The 17,753-nt window shown below is 43.3% G+C and overlaps 1 protein-coding gene across 1 annotated transcript in view; it reads right to left on the reverse strand.

Annotated features, from left to right (window-relative positions):
• The window catches only part of LOC309564226 (alpha-2-macroglobulin-like), a 289,760-nt gene that overhangs the window by 146,454 nt on the left and 125,553 nt on the right, over window positions 1-17,753 (reverse strand). Inside the window, exons 12-13 of the mRNA XM_082268853.1 lie at window positions 5,475-5,705; window positions 1,698-1,764 (exon numbers count right to left, since the gene is read on the reverse strand). Coding sequence (XP_082124979.1) covers window positions 1,698-1,764; window positions 5,475-5,705 — 298 coding nt within the window. The remainder of the gene's footprint in view (window positions 1-1,697; window positions 1,765-5,474; window positions 5,706-17,753) is intronic.

Raw genomic sequence — 17,753 nt, forward strand, 5'->3', positions numbered from 1 at the left:
GGTCAGCATGAGGGAACCACTTCATCAGGATGAGAAGAACGATGAAGGGCTTTCCTTGCATTTCTATTTAGATCCCATACTGATGGCATTAGCTATGATTTTGCCTTAAGCAGTCAGTTTTTATAGACATATCATTGAGGCTTGTGGTCACTAGAGATGGGCTGAACACCCCCCTATTCAGTTCACACAAAAACTCCCGAACAGATAAAAAGTTCTGACCCCAACAGCAAACCCTATTAAAGTCAATGGGACCCGAACTTGAAAAATCAAAACTCCCCATTTTGAAGGCTTATTTGTAAGTAACTGGCAATAAAAAGGGTATGGGGGTTCGGGTACTGCCCCGGGGGACATGTATCAATGCAAATATTTTTTTAAAAGATAATTTTGACATTAGCAGTGATTTTAATGTTGCTTAAAGTGCAACAATAAAAATGAAAGATTCTTTTAAATATAGTGCCTGGGGGTCCCCTTAGTCTGCCTGTAAAGTGGAGCATCTGTAGAATGAATAGAACATGCTGCAGAAAAAATGAAATTTCTAAAGAAAAAATAAATTAATAAAATGACATTTAATTTGACAGAAATACAATAACATTGCCGGTAATAGAAAAAACCCTGTGCTGTGCTACCCATTCACCAAAAAAGTGTCAACAAGTAATAAAAACACAGAGACAGTTTATCAAAAAATAAAAAAACAGTGCCCCCCCATGTAAATCCATTGTCAATCACGATGCCCTTTGCACCGCTGGACCCAAAAAAGAAAGAAACAAATTCTTTCCCACCAACTAAGGCAAACCGCCTGGCTTGCTATTTGACAGTTCTTATAAAGGTAAGGGTGGGGCCACATGATGATGTCACCTGGTGGCACAGCCCCTTGTGACGTCAACGACCCAGCATTTACCGGTCCGCCCCTATGTAAGAACTGTCAAAGGGCAAAGCCCATTTTCTTTTTCAGGCTCGGCAGTGGTGACAGTAGCATGTTTGACGATAGATCTACATCTGGAACACTGTTTTTTTTATTTTTTAATAAAGGAATTGTCAAAACCTGTCTGTGTTTTTATTACTTTTTAAACACTTTTTGGGTGAATGGGTAGGGGTACACATACTCATTCACATTTGGGTGGAGGGGCTCTGCACCCCATCCTCCCATTTTAAGGGGAAGTGGCCTCTTATGGTTTAGGAGGGGGGGGGGCTCTCGCTTGTTCCCCCTCTTTCCTGGATTTTCAGAAAAGGGTCTGGTGAGGATTTTATGGGGGACCCAATGGCATTTTTTTTTTTGGAATGGGGTTCCCCTAAAAATCCATACCAGACCTGAAGGGCCTGATATGAATTGGGGGGGGGGGGACCTCCATGCCGTTTTTTTTTTTTTTGTTACTTTTTAATTGCTGGCAAGGTTTGTTTCTTTTCAGCTGTCAGTGGGGAAGTCGATTTTCGCCGAATGGGTGAACAGGTGATGTTTGGGCTGAACTGCTTGCCCAACTCTTATGGTCACCTCACCACCAAATGTTGCCAATCTCTCGACCACTAATAAAACCTTCCGAAAACCATATATTTATAAGTATATAATATTATGTACTGTATATTTATATGAATAAACCTAAACACACTTCCCTATTACAGAAATATTTTTACATCCATTATTGTTGTAGATATATACTCTGCTTCTTCCCTCTCTATCTTGTACCACTAAAAATTCTTACCTTTATTTTTATCTTTGAGGCTAATTCCTAAAGACCCGAAGTTTTGTATAGAACCTTTAGAAGTCACCTATAAAAGAAAATTAGCTGTTTTGATGCAACTGAAGATTTTTCTTATTGCAGTTCTTTATTAGTTATAACAGAGGATTTGGGCAAAAAAACATAATGCATGAATGTACAGAGTTTACACCTATTTGTTATCTCACTGCAAGGAAATCAGATAAAGGTGTTAATTGATTTGTTTTGAAAATTAAAGATTTGTTAACTCATGAAATAATAAATTAATAAGGATTATAAGAACCTCAGACATAGGAAAAAAAAGGAGAAATTGAGTTGATTTACTAACAGTAACTAGACGGTTCACTTTCAAAGGGAAGTTGCTTTACAAGGGAATTATCCCCAAAGCTTAATGAATGAGGTTAAAGTCTGCTGACTTCTATCATCCAGTCATATGCAAGCAAAAGTGCCTTTTTTTTTCCATGCATGTGATTGGGTGTTCTTTGCAAAGTTAAATTCCACCACATTCACTAAGTTTTGAGGAAAAATTCCTTTCAAAGTGAACAGCCTGTTTGCCAGTCGTACATCAACCCCAATGTGTTCAGCCATTAAAAAAGGCAATTATTAGCTGACTGAATGCCCTTATACACAGTAAATGATCTTTATAAAAAAATCAGAGGAGATCTGTTTCCTTAAAGGTTACTACAGAAGAAACCCCTTGAAACTTGTGTAATGCTAATCTCTGAATGAGCAGCTCGAAATAAACCAGGCCTTACTTACCTGCTCAGCGGCTGCCAGCCCAGGTACCAGCCCCCATAGCTCCCAATTGTCCCTGATTTTGAGGGACTCCCAATTGTCCCTGATTTTGAGGGACTCCCAATTGTCCCTGATTTTGAGGGACTGTCCCTAATTTGAAAGAAATTCCCTATTTCCTCATCATTTGTCCCTTATTTTGGTCTGATCTATTGTGTATAGTTGTATAAATGCACTATTTATCTTTCAAAAAGTGTTTTACAGTGCTAAACCTTTCACCCAAATTATAAATGGCTGCATTTGTAAATTCCAAAAGCCAGTATAAAGGAATAGTAGTGGTTAAAAAAAGCACTTATGGGCTTAACTAATATGTTTTGCATATTTCTCCTTTAAGGGGGCGTGACAGGGTGTGTGTCCTGTGCCTACATATTTTTGCTAATAGGTGTCCCTCATTCCCATCTCAAAAAGTTGAGAGATATGCCAGCTCCAGAAGCCCACTGACAAAATTCAGAATTAGTCTAGGGGTGTCCTTTTGAAGATGTAATGCAATACACACACTGAACACACTGAACCAAAAAACAGGAGCGCCAAGAAGCTACAAACCTAAAAATAGCTTCATATGAAGACCAACTGCAGTGTAATTGTATATTTAAGTAAGCTTTATTGAGTTCAATATCAAAAAATACAAAGTTGCCAGTAGGGCATAATTTATACAAAACCTCCAGACAACATATTAAAAACAGAAAACAAAGCATGACAACGTTGTCACCTTAAAATAACATGAGTATGGGTCCGTCAACACCAAACTCACTGACACACAATTTTTGTACTTGAACACAGGTGGGAAGAGGGATGAGGGTACGGGATACTCCAAAACATATGCAGGCATTAGAGAACAAATTTTCAGAAAAAGTCCTTCAGTAGCAGCCTTAAAACAGTAGTAAAATCTTTCTTATTATATTAAGAAAATGGGTCCCCCTATACCTTTAAGTCATACTTAACGTACACAATGCATAATGTACGCACACACTGCATACTAGCACAATATGACAGACTTACCTACAAATGCAGCCCTCCAACGCTGCGCTGTCATGGCTCTCCCTTGTTCCTGGCAGCTTCTATCTTCATCCAGTCTTTCTTCTGGGTTTGCGATTTTTGGGTGTTTGGATGGCTGTTCTGGGGAGATGTCACTCCCACTCATGCGCAGGGGAGTCACATCGCAGTGGCAGACAGAGCGGGCCATAAATGTGGTCTGAGCTGCACATGTGCGGCTCAGATTACATTACTCGCTGAAAGGCAGTAGGGAGATTTATGACAGAAGGGACCTCTAGAGTCTCTTCTGTTATAAAAACCCTGCTTATCAGCGATTTTTCGAATGACTGAGTTTAGTACCACTTTAAGTATTGCTGCAGGTAGAGGGGACAGCCAGCTAATCTGAGACTTTGTAAGGGCAGTCACAGTTGTAGCAATCCTCAAAGCACAGGCACACCTGAAGTGCTTGGCAAAAGGTCCGACTCACAATGACCAGAGGCAGCTCTCTAACTAGCTTTCCTGTGACACTCTTCATTGAAAGGGATTCTTCTCCAGCCCAGCTTCCTAAGGTATTGTCCTCCAGCACATTTTTTTTAAGCCTAGATTGTATAGACAGGTGCAGTTTAACCTCCCCCCTGTTGGTGATGCTGTTTCGACAGCCACTGTGTCAAGCGAATAAAGGTGTTATCGGGAGATCAGGCATCCAACTGGATGTTGCTGCTCTGAACAATCTCTGCAGTCATCTTAAGTGAGGGCAGTGCTAATAAATAGCACTACCCCACTGCAGATGGCATGCATTTACAAAGAGAATAGTGTAGGCACAGGATCCCTGCTGGCTAGGGACAGTGCAGTTAACTCTAGAGAGAGGTTTTGGTCAAGCAAGGATAGTGCAGGGACACTACACCTGGCTCCACCCTAAAGAGTTGGTACAAGAACCTTCCTACCTAGTTACCAAAGGTGCCTTCACCACTGTACTGCCATTAAGCCACCCCCTTCATCAGATGCTGGTCCGATAACATAGCCTTTCAAAGTTCCCTCTCAAGTACAAAGACTGTGTTAAAGTACAGGCAACATTGTTACGAGTGATTATCCCTGCCTGTAATATTGAGGCTTTGATGTCATAGTGTTTGGAATTGTAAGTGAGCTCCTTGGAGCTGTCTTTCATGTGTTAATTGTTACTTCTGCTTCTGGTATCTGTATATCTTTACGCTTTTACTCCATCTCAGGTACCAATCAACTGGCCCCACCTACAATATTTCTCCAGGCTTTTAGTCATTCAAATGCTGGCTCCTGACAGGAACAAGCTCTTTAGTAGCACAGGCTGCCTCCCTGGAGCAATGAGAAAAATATCAGAACAGCCCTTCTCTTACATATTTCTTCTCCCAGGCACACCTTCAGGGCCTACCTCCTAGGAATTGGCTGAGGTCAGATACATTTTCATAACCCAGTGATTGATCCTCCATCTCTATTTCTAAAAGCTTCTTCCAGAGGCAGGTAGGATCTATCAACCCCCCAGGTGTAGAGATAGACCTGACCAGACCTGAAAAATAAATTTGTTGCTCAGCTAGTTACAGCAAACCCAAAAACTAAATGTATCCAGTCTAGGGCAGGGTGCTACACTTGTATAAAGAGTTTTAATTGCTGGCTAGTCTTCCAGAGGAAAATATTCAGCAGAAACAATTGACTTGTTCATAAATGGGAAAATATCAATTGGCCTAGAAGAGGAGGTGATTTGGTGGGCTTGGAAGAGAGAAATTGGCCAGGATGGGCTTCACTAGTTATGAAATTTATTACTAATCCACAATGAAGGGAGAAAGCTGGGTAATAGGTTTGTAGGGTTGTCAATTTCCAAATGCTTTGCATAGAAGGAGTTGGCAGATCAAAAGTGTATGTGCTTTCACAAATCTTTTAATACATTAAACAGGTTTTACCAATTTACTTCAGCTATGCATTTAGAGGTTTGGTTGGACATTTCCAATATTATAACAAGGTGCTTACCATATAATGGAGGTCTAAGTGGTCTGTTTCATTCTTCAGCTCTGTATGTTTAATGATAAATTCCACCTGCACCTCCTGCTGCCCATCACATGGGAGGACTTTGTCCACAGAGTGGAGCTTCAGGAAGCTCTTAGAACGGGAGTAGAAGGGTTTAAGACTCAGATGTGCATCGCGATATATAGGAAACTTGAAGTTTGGAACCCGTGTCAAACTCTGCAGGTTTGTTCTTGCCTTTAAAAATAAGACAAATACGTACATTTATGAAGGGCATTTTGTTCAAAAATGGTTTCTAATAACTCCAAGCACATATAAAAGACATATGTTAATGCAGCTCTGTTTTAACCATTACATCAATTACATTGCATTTATCTTGTAATGCATTTGAATTTCCCAGGAGATTTCAGTTGCCATTTTTGGATGAAGAAGTGCTATACATATAGGACAACCTGCTTCATGGTGGAGGCCCTGGATTGGAGAAGTGAAAGTAGGACCATTAACCAATGTGGTAGGGATAGTTAGACCTTGCACAAGGTTTCACTGCTTCAGTCTGCAGGGGGCACTGGGTAGAGACCTGGTGTCTCAGGAGAGCCTAAGTGCTGGATTTCCTAAGAGAAGATATGGCTACCATCTGCTTTGCCAGACGAGCCATCCAGTAATTACAGAGGGGGTTATTCCTGCAAAGAGAACCATTATTTTTTGAAGCTTAAAGCATATTTCCTGTTTTGCAGTCAAATTTAAGAAAACGCCACTATATGTTTGCTATGTTTTCCCATTCACACAGCATACCTACATATTTTTCTAAGAAAATGCTAGAGTGAGTCTATCCTCATTAACATAAGATGCAAGAAGCCTAGCCTCTAAACCTTTAACCCTTTGTTAGGACAATGTTCAAATTGATAATGAGGATCTGCCTGCACAGTACAGACAGGGTTACAGTAATTATGGCAAACACAGCTACCCAGCCTGGCCATAAACACAGAGAACTACGTAGGATTTCCAGAATAAAGGTTCTAAAACATGTAACCTGCAATTTTGTTCAATTCTTTTAAGTTATGCTATGTGATTGGGTCATGTAACAAATATGAAGGGTGTTATTCCAGTTTATCTGCAAAATTGAAAATGCGCTTTAAGCTCTAGCTAAATGAGCATAGGTGCACATTTCTGGGAGGGTGTCTATTGACGTCCTTTCAGAACTCTGCCCCACCGCGCCTCCTGGGCGCACAATGGGCATGATCTTTGATCTTGTGTCCTTCGGACACAGCTGATCACAGATTGAGGTAAAGGGCCAATCACAGCGGCCCTTTACCATGTGATCAGCTGTGTCCAATCACAGCTCATCAGACGTAAACAAATGCCGGTTGTCGCCATTTCCATTCCTCAGCGCCGTCACTGTCTGAGGAAAGGAAAGTCGATAATCAGCTTTCCTGTGACAAGGCACATTTACTGGGCACATTTGCCCTGATGATCAGTGCAGCCTCATCAGTGCTGCATATCAAGGCTGCCTATTATTGCCCATCAGGGGGGAGACAGCCCATACACTTGTAGGGGACCCATGTGTCCTGAGGGGCCTGGCAGGGGCAGGTGCAGGGGCGCTCCATGGCTACACTGGCTTTCTGTATGCCTGTGCATTGGGCTCATTACTGCCACCTATGACTACTTCCTGCATGTGCACTCCTCGTGTGTGCTGCCTGTACTGTACTCAGCTTTCTGTGTCTCAGGGATATGTGGAGCTGAGACTGGGAAGACCACCCTACAAGTAAGGGCTGTGTGTACAAATGAAGGGGGGGGTGTGCACAGGTAGTGTGTGTGTACATGTGTATGTGAGTGTGTGTACATGCATGTACATATGTGAATGCATGTGTGGAGTGGCTGAGTGTGTACAGGTGTGGAGGGGCTGAGTGCATACAGGTGTGAAGGGGGCTAAGTGCGCACAGGTGTGAGCGTGGGCCAAGTACGTACAGGTGTGAGGGGGGGCTGAGTTTGTACAGGTGTGAGGGGGGGGCTGAATGCATACAGGTGTGGGGGGGTGGCTGTGTGCATACAGGTGTGGGCTGAGTGCTTACAGGTGTGAGGGGGTGGCTGAGTGCATACAGGTGTGGGCTAAGTGTGTACAGGTGTGGGGGGGGTGGCTGAGTGCATACAGGTGTGGGCTAAGTGTGTACAGGTGTGTGGGGGGGGGGCTGAGTGCGTACAGGTGTCAGGGGGGCCTAGTGTGTACAGGTGTGGGGGGGGCTGATTGCATACAGGTTTGGAGGGGGGCTGAGTGCATACAGGTGTGAGGGGGAGCTAAGTGCGTACAGGTGTGAGTGGGAGATAAGTGCATACGGATGTGAGAGGGAGATAAGAGTGTACAAGTGTGAGGTGGGGCTGAGTACATACAGGTGTGGGGGGGCTGAGTGAGTACAGTTGTGGGGGGGGGGCTGAGTGCATACAGCTGCTAGTTTGGGATGTCATTTTGCTGAATGTATTTGTTTTTTTGTTTTAGAGTTTTTTTGTTTGTTTTTTTGTTTTCTTAGGTCTGCTAGGGGAGGATAGATTGGGGGTGGGGGGTTATTGGAAAGGTGATGCAGTTAGTGTTAGTGTAGGGTCCTGCTTAAAGGAGTCTACCTTGTCATGGCGGCAGGTTTCATATTTTTTAGCCAAAATATAATTCCTTACTGGTAAATCTTAAATTGCACTGATGACTTGGAATACACTTTTCATTTTCATATATTAAGTTGTAAGAGTGTTAAAATAAAAGTAGGTGTACTGAAGGACTTGGCGGAATGACCACTGGGCAGATTTGGTGGGATAGTTGGTCTCCGAGCCCTGGGGAATGTTGATGGTCAGGACTGGGGGGGCCCAGGCCTAAAGCTGTGTAATTGGCCCCAAAATTTCTGATGGATGCCCTGCATATCAGTGCCGCATATCAGTGCTGCATACCAGTTCCCATCAGTGCCTCCTCATCAGTGCAGCCTCATCAGTGCTGCCTCATCAGTGCCCATTAGTGAAACCTCATCAGTACCGCCTTATAAGTGCCCATTAGTGCAGCCTCATTAGTGCCCATCAGTGCAACCTCATCAGTGCCCATCAGTGCAGCCAATTAATGCCCTTCAGTGCAGCTTATTAGTGCCCATCAGTGCTGCTTGATCAGTGAAGCCTCATCAGTGCCCATCAGGGCAGCTTATCAGTTCTACCCCATCAGTGCAACCTACCAGTGCACCTAAGTTCAGCCTATTAGTACCCATCAGTGAAGCCTCATCACCGCACATCAATTAAGAAGAAAAATTACTTATTTGCAAAAGGTTATAACAGATATGAAGAAAGGGTTTTTTTTTTTTTTTTTTCAAAATGTGTACTTTTTTTTTTTGTTTAGCAAAAAATAAAAAACCTAGTGGTGATTAAATACCCCCAAAGGAAAGCTACATTTGTGAGAAAAAAAATGATAATTTCATAAATGTACAGAGTTGCATGACCGCGCAATCATTCAAAATGTGACAGTACTGAAAGCTGAAAATTGGCCTGGTCAGGAAGGGGTGACAGTGCCCAGTAGGCAAGTGGCTAAGGGAGGAATAATTTGCCTGGTCTCCTTTATGTTACAAGTGAACTCTTATACTGAACTTGAATCTGTTATGAATTTTACCTAACTGTCCTGGACATGAAATTAAAGATTATTAGGCCCCTTTCACACAGAGTCCACCAGCAGATTTGCCCACTCAGCAGGGGATCTCTCTACTAATCTCTGCTGAGCAGGTGATGTCCCTGTCCATTCTGCTGATGAAAAGCAGACACGGACACAGCCCATTGTTCTCTTTGGGCTTTCAGATGGACACGGACTGCCTTTTCGTTTCCATCTGACTGTCCTTTGATTAAATTCACCAGATGGATGAGGAACACATTCCCATCCGTCTGTTTTTAGCAGACAGGATCGGATGCCGGTGGGTGTGAAACAGACACATGTTCATTGACATCAGCCGCACTATAGAGAGCAATGGATGGTCGGATCGGGTCCACCTGAAAAACTGACAGGCAGACCCGATCAGTCGGTCAATGTGAAAGGGGCCTTAGAGTGTTACTGTACTTTCCAGTTTTTGGAAAAAAATCTACCATAAAGGAACATTTGTGTTGCTGTCTTCTCATTATACCTCTGCTAATACATGACTACCCATACCATAATAACAAGAATAACACAGAGGTGAGCTCATCAGTGTGCTTCTTCTACTTTTATTGTCCAGTTACAGGTTGAGGGTTGGGAGCAACAAAACCTACTGTATGGCAGAGCTGTGTCGATTTCATGTCTGAATGAACAAAAATACAAATCGTTTGGCAGGTAAGATAGCTCTCATATATGTATTACAGCTGTTTCCCTGGAGGTCAGCATGAGGATATGTTAGACATTAGACTGTAAATAATTGATGGAGTTTTCAGAATAAACTAGTTTGGACAAAGCTATTCAATGATCTCAGGCCATATCACTGCTCACAAGCACCTTGTGTCCTCCTTCATCCCATATTTTTTAACTAGGTGCTCAAGTCCAGAGGTCTGCATACTCTCCAGTGTAGGTAACAGCTGCCCACTGAAGACACCTCATACCAATGCTGTTTAATCAACTGAAAGCACACTCCAAAAATTCCCACCGCAAGCCACACTTCTAACGCATTTCATCCAACAGCACCTCATTATTTTATAGTGTGCTGCCAGTTGAATAAACAGTGTTGGATTAAGAAGTCTTTGGTGTGTGGCCATTTCATTTGATTATATATATTAAAAAAGGTGCTGCGCTGCTGCCCTCCTACCATAATTGCTCTACAATCTGTGCAAATTATATTCAGTTTCCTGGAAGTTAGGTATCAGGTAGCCCAAGTGGTAATAATCTATGTGGCTTGAAATAACGAGCTATAAATGCTCCCCAAATGCCCTTTGGGCAGTTTTGAAGCGTTTGATGAGCGTTAAAACCGATCCATAAATATGAATAATTTAAACGTTAAAGCAAATTTGTCGAATTCTCTAGGCAGAATATGAATTCCACTAAGTGATTCCTAGTATCAACAATTTTTCTTCACCAAGTGTCTGCGGAAATTCGAAGGATCTCTTCAACATAGCGAACCACAATACTATAGACGAACAACTGTTACTTTATATTATTACTAATATAAAAGATTTTTCTTTATGTTATTTTATTTTATTTCTGTTTTCATTCTTTGTACGTTTTCTTTTATTTTCTTTTTCTATATTTCATTGTAGATCTGCTATACAGATTAATTGAGTATATTAACAGTTAAATCCATATGACTCATAGCTGTTTCCACTATAAATGAATAATTTGGTAATAGTTACCTATTTACATATATGTTAATGTGATTAAAACTGCATAATATTAGGTACAAAGACATAATATCAATGCAGTAAAAGGAAATATTGGTTATGGGTTAGATACAAGCTTTGTAAATTGTAATGTACTCCTTTCTGTTTCTGTTTGAAGCTTGTAAATTGCAAATTTTCAAAAAAATATTGGAAAAAAAAAACGCTCCACAAATGACTATTCCATTACAGGAAATAAACTAATCTTAACGCTCCGCAACCACACCATGCCTGCCAGAGCATTTGCAAAGCGTTAACATAAACTTGAATAGGAGGCATTAATTGGCTTCAAATGCCTCCTTTTTTTTACATGAGTGATACAGCATGCCTGCATGAATATTTAAAGAGACTTTAACCTCTTGTTTCCTGGATGTGTATTGGAGTGTACCAACAGAGACCCTAGTGGACAGGAGGCCTTGGTGGTCCACCATAAAGACCTAGGAGACCCTGGATATTATATGTACATGTGCTTTATGACCTTGCATTTTATGTGGGTCATACAATGAAGGTGAGAGTTCTGTGAGCACTGAGGTGGGACAAATTTTATTTACTAAAAATACACTTTATTGTTTTACACTGGTGTTGGGATCTTCAGTCACAGAAGATTAAAATTTACAGCCCACTGGATATGAACTATTCTTTTTTAATTAGGGTTATTTTTAAATTGTGAATAACACTCTGAATGTTTGTATAAAGAAATTTCTGTGGGCACATTTATGAACTACGAATTATATGAAAATGTGCTATTATTGTGGGATCACAATTGGTGTTAGCAGCAGCTGTGGTTGTGTATAGTATTCATCATCATTATTTGCACAGTCCTTGATTGGTTTGGTCACTGGTAGTACAGGAATTTATATTATTAATTTCATTGGATTGCCTAAGCAGTCTGGAAAAATTGTAAATCTTATAAGAACAGAGGACATACTGCCAGGTCAAAGTCTTATGACTCCGCCCCCTGAGAGGTTATTGCTATAGCGCCCTGCACTTACAGTGGAATGATGCACAGTATTACGTTGACATTATCATTATCCACATCACTGAGGACTGGCCACTCCCAGAAGAAGATCCAAACAGGTAAAGGATCCTACAAGTCATTTGACTGACCTTAAAGCGCCTGGAAATGTTTAAGCACAGCTAAACCTAATGATTTACCTTTTTCCCAAAACAGTTGCATTCAAAGCACACTATGAAGGATAACTTAAACAGCTGCTTGTGCTTTTGACCAAACTGTCGAGCCATCAAACGGCTGTTGTAATTGCTGATCACATGTGCAGCACAATAACAACTGCAGATGAAACAGAGGCTAAGATGGCAGCTTCATGGGCTTTAACGTATAGGAGGGTTTTTTTTTTAAGTTACAAAAAAAGCATATAATTCTGCTCCGTTGGGGGCAGTGTCCAGAGAAGTGCTTTAAGCAGCTTTTACAGGGACATAACTGAGGAGACCAGTTCACCCAGCTTGGCCCACTTCACAGGCAAAACTGGCAGCTTCACTCCCATTCATCATCTGAGGTATGAGCTCAGCCTTTTTCCAAGGATTAAAAAATACACAAACCACAATAAGCCCACAACAAGTCCCAGCTCACCAAATCCAACGAGTCAGCTTGGTCAGGGGCACTATGCCAAGGACATAGGTGTGTGAGAAATCCACCAAGTGGATGTAATGTGTTTCCAAATTGACTGCAGCTTCACGATCAGATACTGGGTAGAACCATAGATAACTCAAAAAGTCAGAAAGATAGAAGTACATTCCCAATGAAGCACACTTTGTTAAAACAAAAAACAAAGCACATTTACTCAGAGGCTTCCACAGATAGGCAGGGATCAAGATGTCACACAGCAGCAGCTGCACAGGATCCTATAGCCAGCATAAAGGAACCCATGCAGAGGGAGATAGAAGCCACAAGCGGCAGAGGCATACCACGTTACCCTAGAGCCTCACCTCCACCTTGTCTGTGCCATGAGGCTCTAGGGTGGCAGGGCAGCTTCTATCTCCCTCTGCATGGGTTTCTTTATGCTTTAGAATTTTCTGCACCTTCTGCTGTGTTACATCTTGATACCTGCCTATCCGTGGAAGCGCACGGGTGTGCTTTGTTCTTTTAGAAATTATGAAGTAGGCTTCATTGGGGTCGCACGTCTTTCTGCCTTTTGATTTTCCAAGGATTGGTTGAGGGTAGCCTGCATTGTCTCTTACTAAAGCAAATAGGCTGTTCACTTGCAAGGGGATTTTCACCAGGGCATTGTAAATGTGGTAAAAATTTCACTTTGCAAGAATACCTTGTCACATGCAAGAGACATTTTTTTAAAAGAGATGTACGGCCAAAGCTGCATCCATCTCCTATTGATCACAGGAGTCAAGTTTGTTCTGCACTCCTGTAACCCCCTGAAGTCCACTCTTTGCTGATGTCACAGAAGTCGGTCCAGGCACAGCCTCATTGCGACCACAGAGTCGGGATCTGCCAGGTGCCTTGACTGTCACCCAGCTCAGCTTCTCAGTGAGCCGTTGAGAGCCTTAGCCGGCCGCTCCCCGCCTGTCCACACAGCCCGGCACAGCCAGGGGACAGAACAGAGAGTTGCTGAGAATAAAATCCCATACATCTCTTTTAAGGCTGGATTCACACTGGATTGCAGAGCGGCTCGTACCAGGAGGTCCAGTGCGTCCTGTTCACCGTTTCAGGTCCAAATTCAGTTCAAAATTTTGGCTGAATTTGGACCTGAAAGGGACCAAAAGACAAAAACAAATTTCCTGCTAACCGCTCTTCAGCTTTCCCAGAGATGTGTGAACCGGCTCCATTGAGAGCCAGTCACACTCTCCTGACATGCAAATTGGATGCGGGGAAACCCACATCCGATTCCACCAGTGTGAACCCAGCCTAAAAAAAAATGCATTTTTTGCTTGCACGTGATTGGTTGATGGAAGTCAGCACAGCTTCACCACATTCCCTATGCAAAGTGCAACGTCTCTTAAAAAATATCAATTGTATAAAATGGTGAGCTTATTCAAACCCTTATGATATATGCCAAAAAAACGTACCATATACTGTACTAAGAAAAGCTAGATGGATCAATGATCCACCTTTCTTGTACAACTATACAGTGTCCATATTCAGTTTAAATTAACAAAGAAGAAAAAAAATAAACATCTCGCAGTTGGGTATTCGACTCTCCTTCTCTTTGGCCTACCATCCGCAGTCCGATGATGCAGCTGAGCGTTTAAACCAAGCTACAGTATGGAGCAATTTCTCCGCTGCTATATCTCTGACCATCAGGATAATTGGGTTGATCTACTGCCCTGGACGGAGTTTGCCAAGAACTCTGACATCAACTCGTCTTCCGGAATGTCTCCATTCATGGCCAATTATGGGTACCAACTTGCTGTGTTGCCCGAGTCGTTCTCGCCACAGGACATCCCTGCTGTGGAGGATAATCTCTGTGCCCTCCGTTCCTCTTGGGTGCAGATTCAAGAGTCTTTACAGGTCTCTGCACAGCTTCAGAAGCTCCAGGCAGACTGGAGAGGTTTATCTGCTCCTTTGTACCAGGTCGGGGAGAGGGTGTGGTTGTCAACCCGTAATCTCGACCTCAGGATGCCCACTCCAAAACTGGCACCCCATTTTGTTGGGCCTTTTCACATCCTCTATAAGGTGAACCCGGTGGCCTATGCCCTTGGTCTTCCCCTTGGCATGCGTATCTCCAATGTCTTTTACGTGTCACTTTTGAAGAACTGGTTTGCAATCGCAATACTTCTTCACTTCCTCACCCTCATCCCATTCCTGTGGGCAATCATGAGGAGTATGAGGTAAGCAGCATCTTGGATTCTCATCTGTTCCAAGGTCAGGTTCAGTACCTATTGCACTGGAAGAGTTATGGTCCCGAGGAGCGCTCCTGGGTTCCCTCTACTGATGTTCATGCTCCCGCCCTTCTCTGCGCTTTCCATGCTTGCTTTCAGAAACCGTTTTTTGCTCCGCGGAGGAGGGGCCTTTGAGGGGAGGGTACTGTCAAGGTCTTACCTTGCCCTCCTGTTAGCAGCCATCTTGGACATGTGCAGACTACTGAACTGCTATAAACTCTAATTGCATCATCACTTGCCTGCTGCCTGGGTGTCGCACAGTGATGATGCTGCAAACCTGACTATATTTGTCACCTGATGGGTTGCAGTTCTTGTCCTTGCGTTTGTGCTCCAACGTGCATATCTGCTAGCAGTATTCTGTTCTCTGTGTTCCTTCATGAATGACCTGCCTTGGCTGACGATTCTCCTGGCTCTCGACCCCGCATCAGCAGACTACCCGCTTCTGAACTCGGTTTGGATGACTACCCACTTCTGGACTTGACCCCAGCTTGTTCCTGCTTTCACTTCCTCACTCTTGCTGTGTATTTATTGTTGCTTGCTCCAATAAACTGATTTATTTTACTTGCATCCCAATGTGGTCTGGTTTCCTGGTACCCTAAAATATACACTCACATTTTAAACATCTTGAAACTCCTCCTCATCCCCTTCCGGATATCAGAGGCACCGGAAGTGATGTCACTGATCCCACCCTCTGGGGAGTACACAGAACCTGAAGATGATATTTATATATGTAAAAGGGTGTTTGTTGACCGGTCTGGTCATACCTTAACCACTTGCCGACTGCCTAACGCCGATCTACGTCGGCAGTCAGCCCCTCACAGGCAAAGTGACGTAGGGCTATGTCACTAGCTTGTGAGGGTCTAGGGAGCGAGCGCGCGCCCCCGGAGGCGCGCTCCCGCTCCCGCGTGGTCACGGACCCCCCCGCGCGTGTGACCAGCGGACCCGATGTCCGCCGGTCACTCGGCGATCGGCGGGGGAGAGGGAGAATGTCAGGCAGCTTGTGTAAACAAGCTGCCTGTCATTCTCCTCGCTGTAAAGACACTGATAAAACGGATCTAGTATGTAGATCCGTTGATCAGTGTCCTTACAGCTCAAGCCACAGCCAATCACAGTAGAAAGCACGCCCCTAGGGATACACACAGCCCCTCCCTTCCAAATAAAGTTAACCCCTTCACAACCAGTGTATTTTTACAGTAACAGTGCATATGTATAGCACTGATTACTGTAGAAATGTCACTGGTAACCCCAAAAGTGTCACAAATGTCAGTCAAGGGTCCGATCTGTCCGCCCCAATGTCGCAGTACCGCAAAAAAAATCGCAGATCGCCGCCATTACGCGTTAAAAAAAAAAACAACAAAAATGACAAAAATCTTTCCCTTTGTTAGTAAACGCGATAACTTTTGCGCAAACCAATCAAAATACGCTTTTTGCGATTTTTTTTACCAAACATATGTAGCATAAAACAAATTGGCCGATAATTTTAAAAAATTTTGATTTTTACTTTTTTTTTGGGGGGAATTTCATATAAAAAAATGTGAAAAATATTGTTATTTTTGCAAAATTGACGCTCTTTTTTTGTTTATAGCGCGTGATCAAAAAATCGCACAGGTGATCAAATACCACCAAAAGAAAGCTCTGTTTGTGGGAAAAAAAGGACGTCAAATTCGTTTAGGTACAGCGTCGCACGACCGCGCAATTGTCCGTTAAAGTCACGCAGTGCCGAATCGCAAAATACCCCCTGGTCAGGAAGGGGGTAAAATCTTCCGGGGCTTAAGTGGTTAAGGTGAGGGACCAATTCACTTAATAGTGGCTGGTGGAGGCTATCTGTTCAGCAATAGAGAATCACTTTAGCACGATCAATAGCAGGGGAGAGGTTCCTGTGGATGGAGCATCTGCATGCACTACTGGATTATCACTAAAAAAATGTTTTGTCTTTTTGGACTTTGCTTTGATGTTTTTGCTGTATTTGTTTTTATTTTTTTATTATTGTTAATTCACACTGGATATGGACACTGAAGCTGAATCATCCCAATGGTAACACAGGCAGAAATTCCTCTCCACTTAACCCAAAACTGCCTTTACTTATACTTTAAACTAATCTATACTGAAAATATCCCCACCCCAATTGCTTAGTTAATTCAGTAGGACCCATTCCAGGTCTTCGCTGTTGGCTGTGCCTTCACATTGAGCCCTCCTAGACTTCACCATGATAGGAGATGTTCAAATCCCTTACAGTTTGTGTTCAGTAGAAAGCAGCCAGTGTAGAAAAGCCTGTCAACTGCCAGCATGCAAGGACTCTTGTTTTATGTGGGGAAACCTTTTTTGGAGAGGTCCAACACACCCCCTGCTAATTCAGATCTATAGTTCTGTAATGAATAAAGCAGTAGTAAAGTCTAAATGAAAAAATTAAGTTTCACCCTGCAAGGAAATATCATAATGTGCAAGCATGTATCACATTTAATTGCATTGCATTTTAATTACCTTAAAACAAGGCCCTAACTTCTGGTTCTGGCGCCGCATGCTGTAGGTGAATCTTCTTGCTGCTCCCGCGGCTGGACTCCTCAAACCGGCAATCTAACACCTGACCTGACTGCCCTGCCTGCCTCCGCCTGCCTCCACCTGCTCCCCGCATCCCAGGGACCCAGACGAACCTTCGGTCATCCCCATCTATGGATCGGTTCCTCGAAAAGGCCGCTCCGCGCATGCCACCGGGCACCTCTCAAATCAAGGCCGCAGTCTCAGCCTGCGGCGCCGACTCGGCAGATGCGGCAGCCATGGACACCTCTCACCAGCAGGCGAGCACCTCTCAGCAGCAGACCGCTACTATTCCCCTCCTGGCTGATCCCTCCACGGAGAAGATCGCTCAGGCCATAGTGGCTATATTGACTCCTAGCATCTCTACCTCTGTGGAGAAAGCAGTCGCTGCTGGTATGGCCGGCATTAAGAAGGAGCTGGATGCTCATTACCATAGATTAATAGAGGTGGAGAATCGCCTTTCTAGTGTGGAAGACGAATTATACCAATCTCAGCACACAGAACAAACCCAGGACAAGCTGAATCGGATGATATTAGACAAGCTGGAAGACTTGC

Source organism: Pelophylax lessonae (genome assembly GCF_965119305.1).
Source record: "Pelophylax lessonae genome assembly, chromosome: 9".
NCBI lineage: Eukaryota > Metazoa > Chordata > Amphibia > Anura > Ranidae > Pelophylax > Pelophylax lessonae.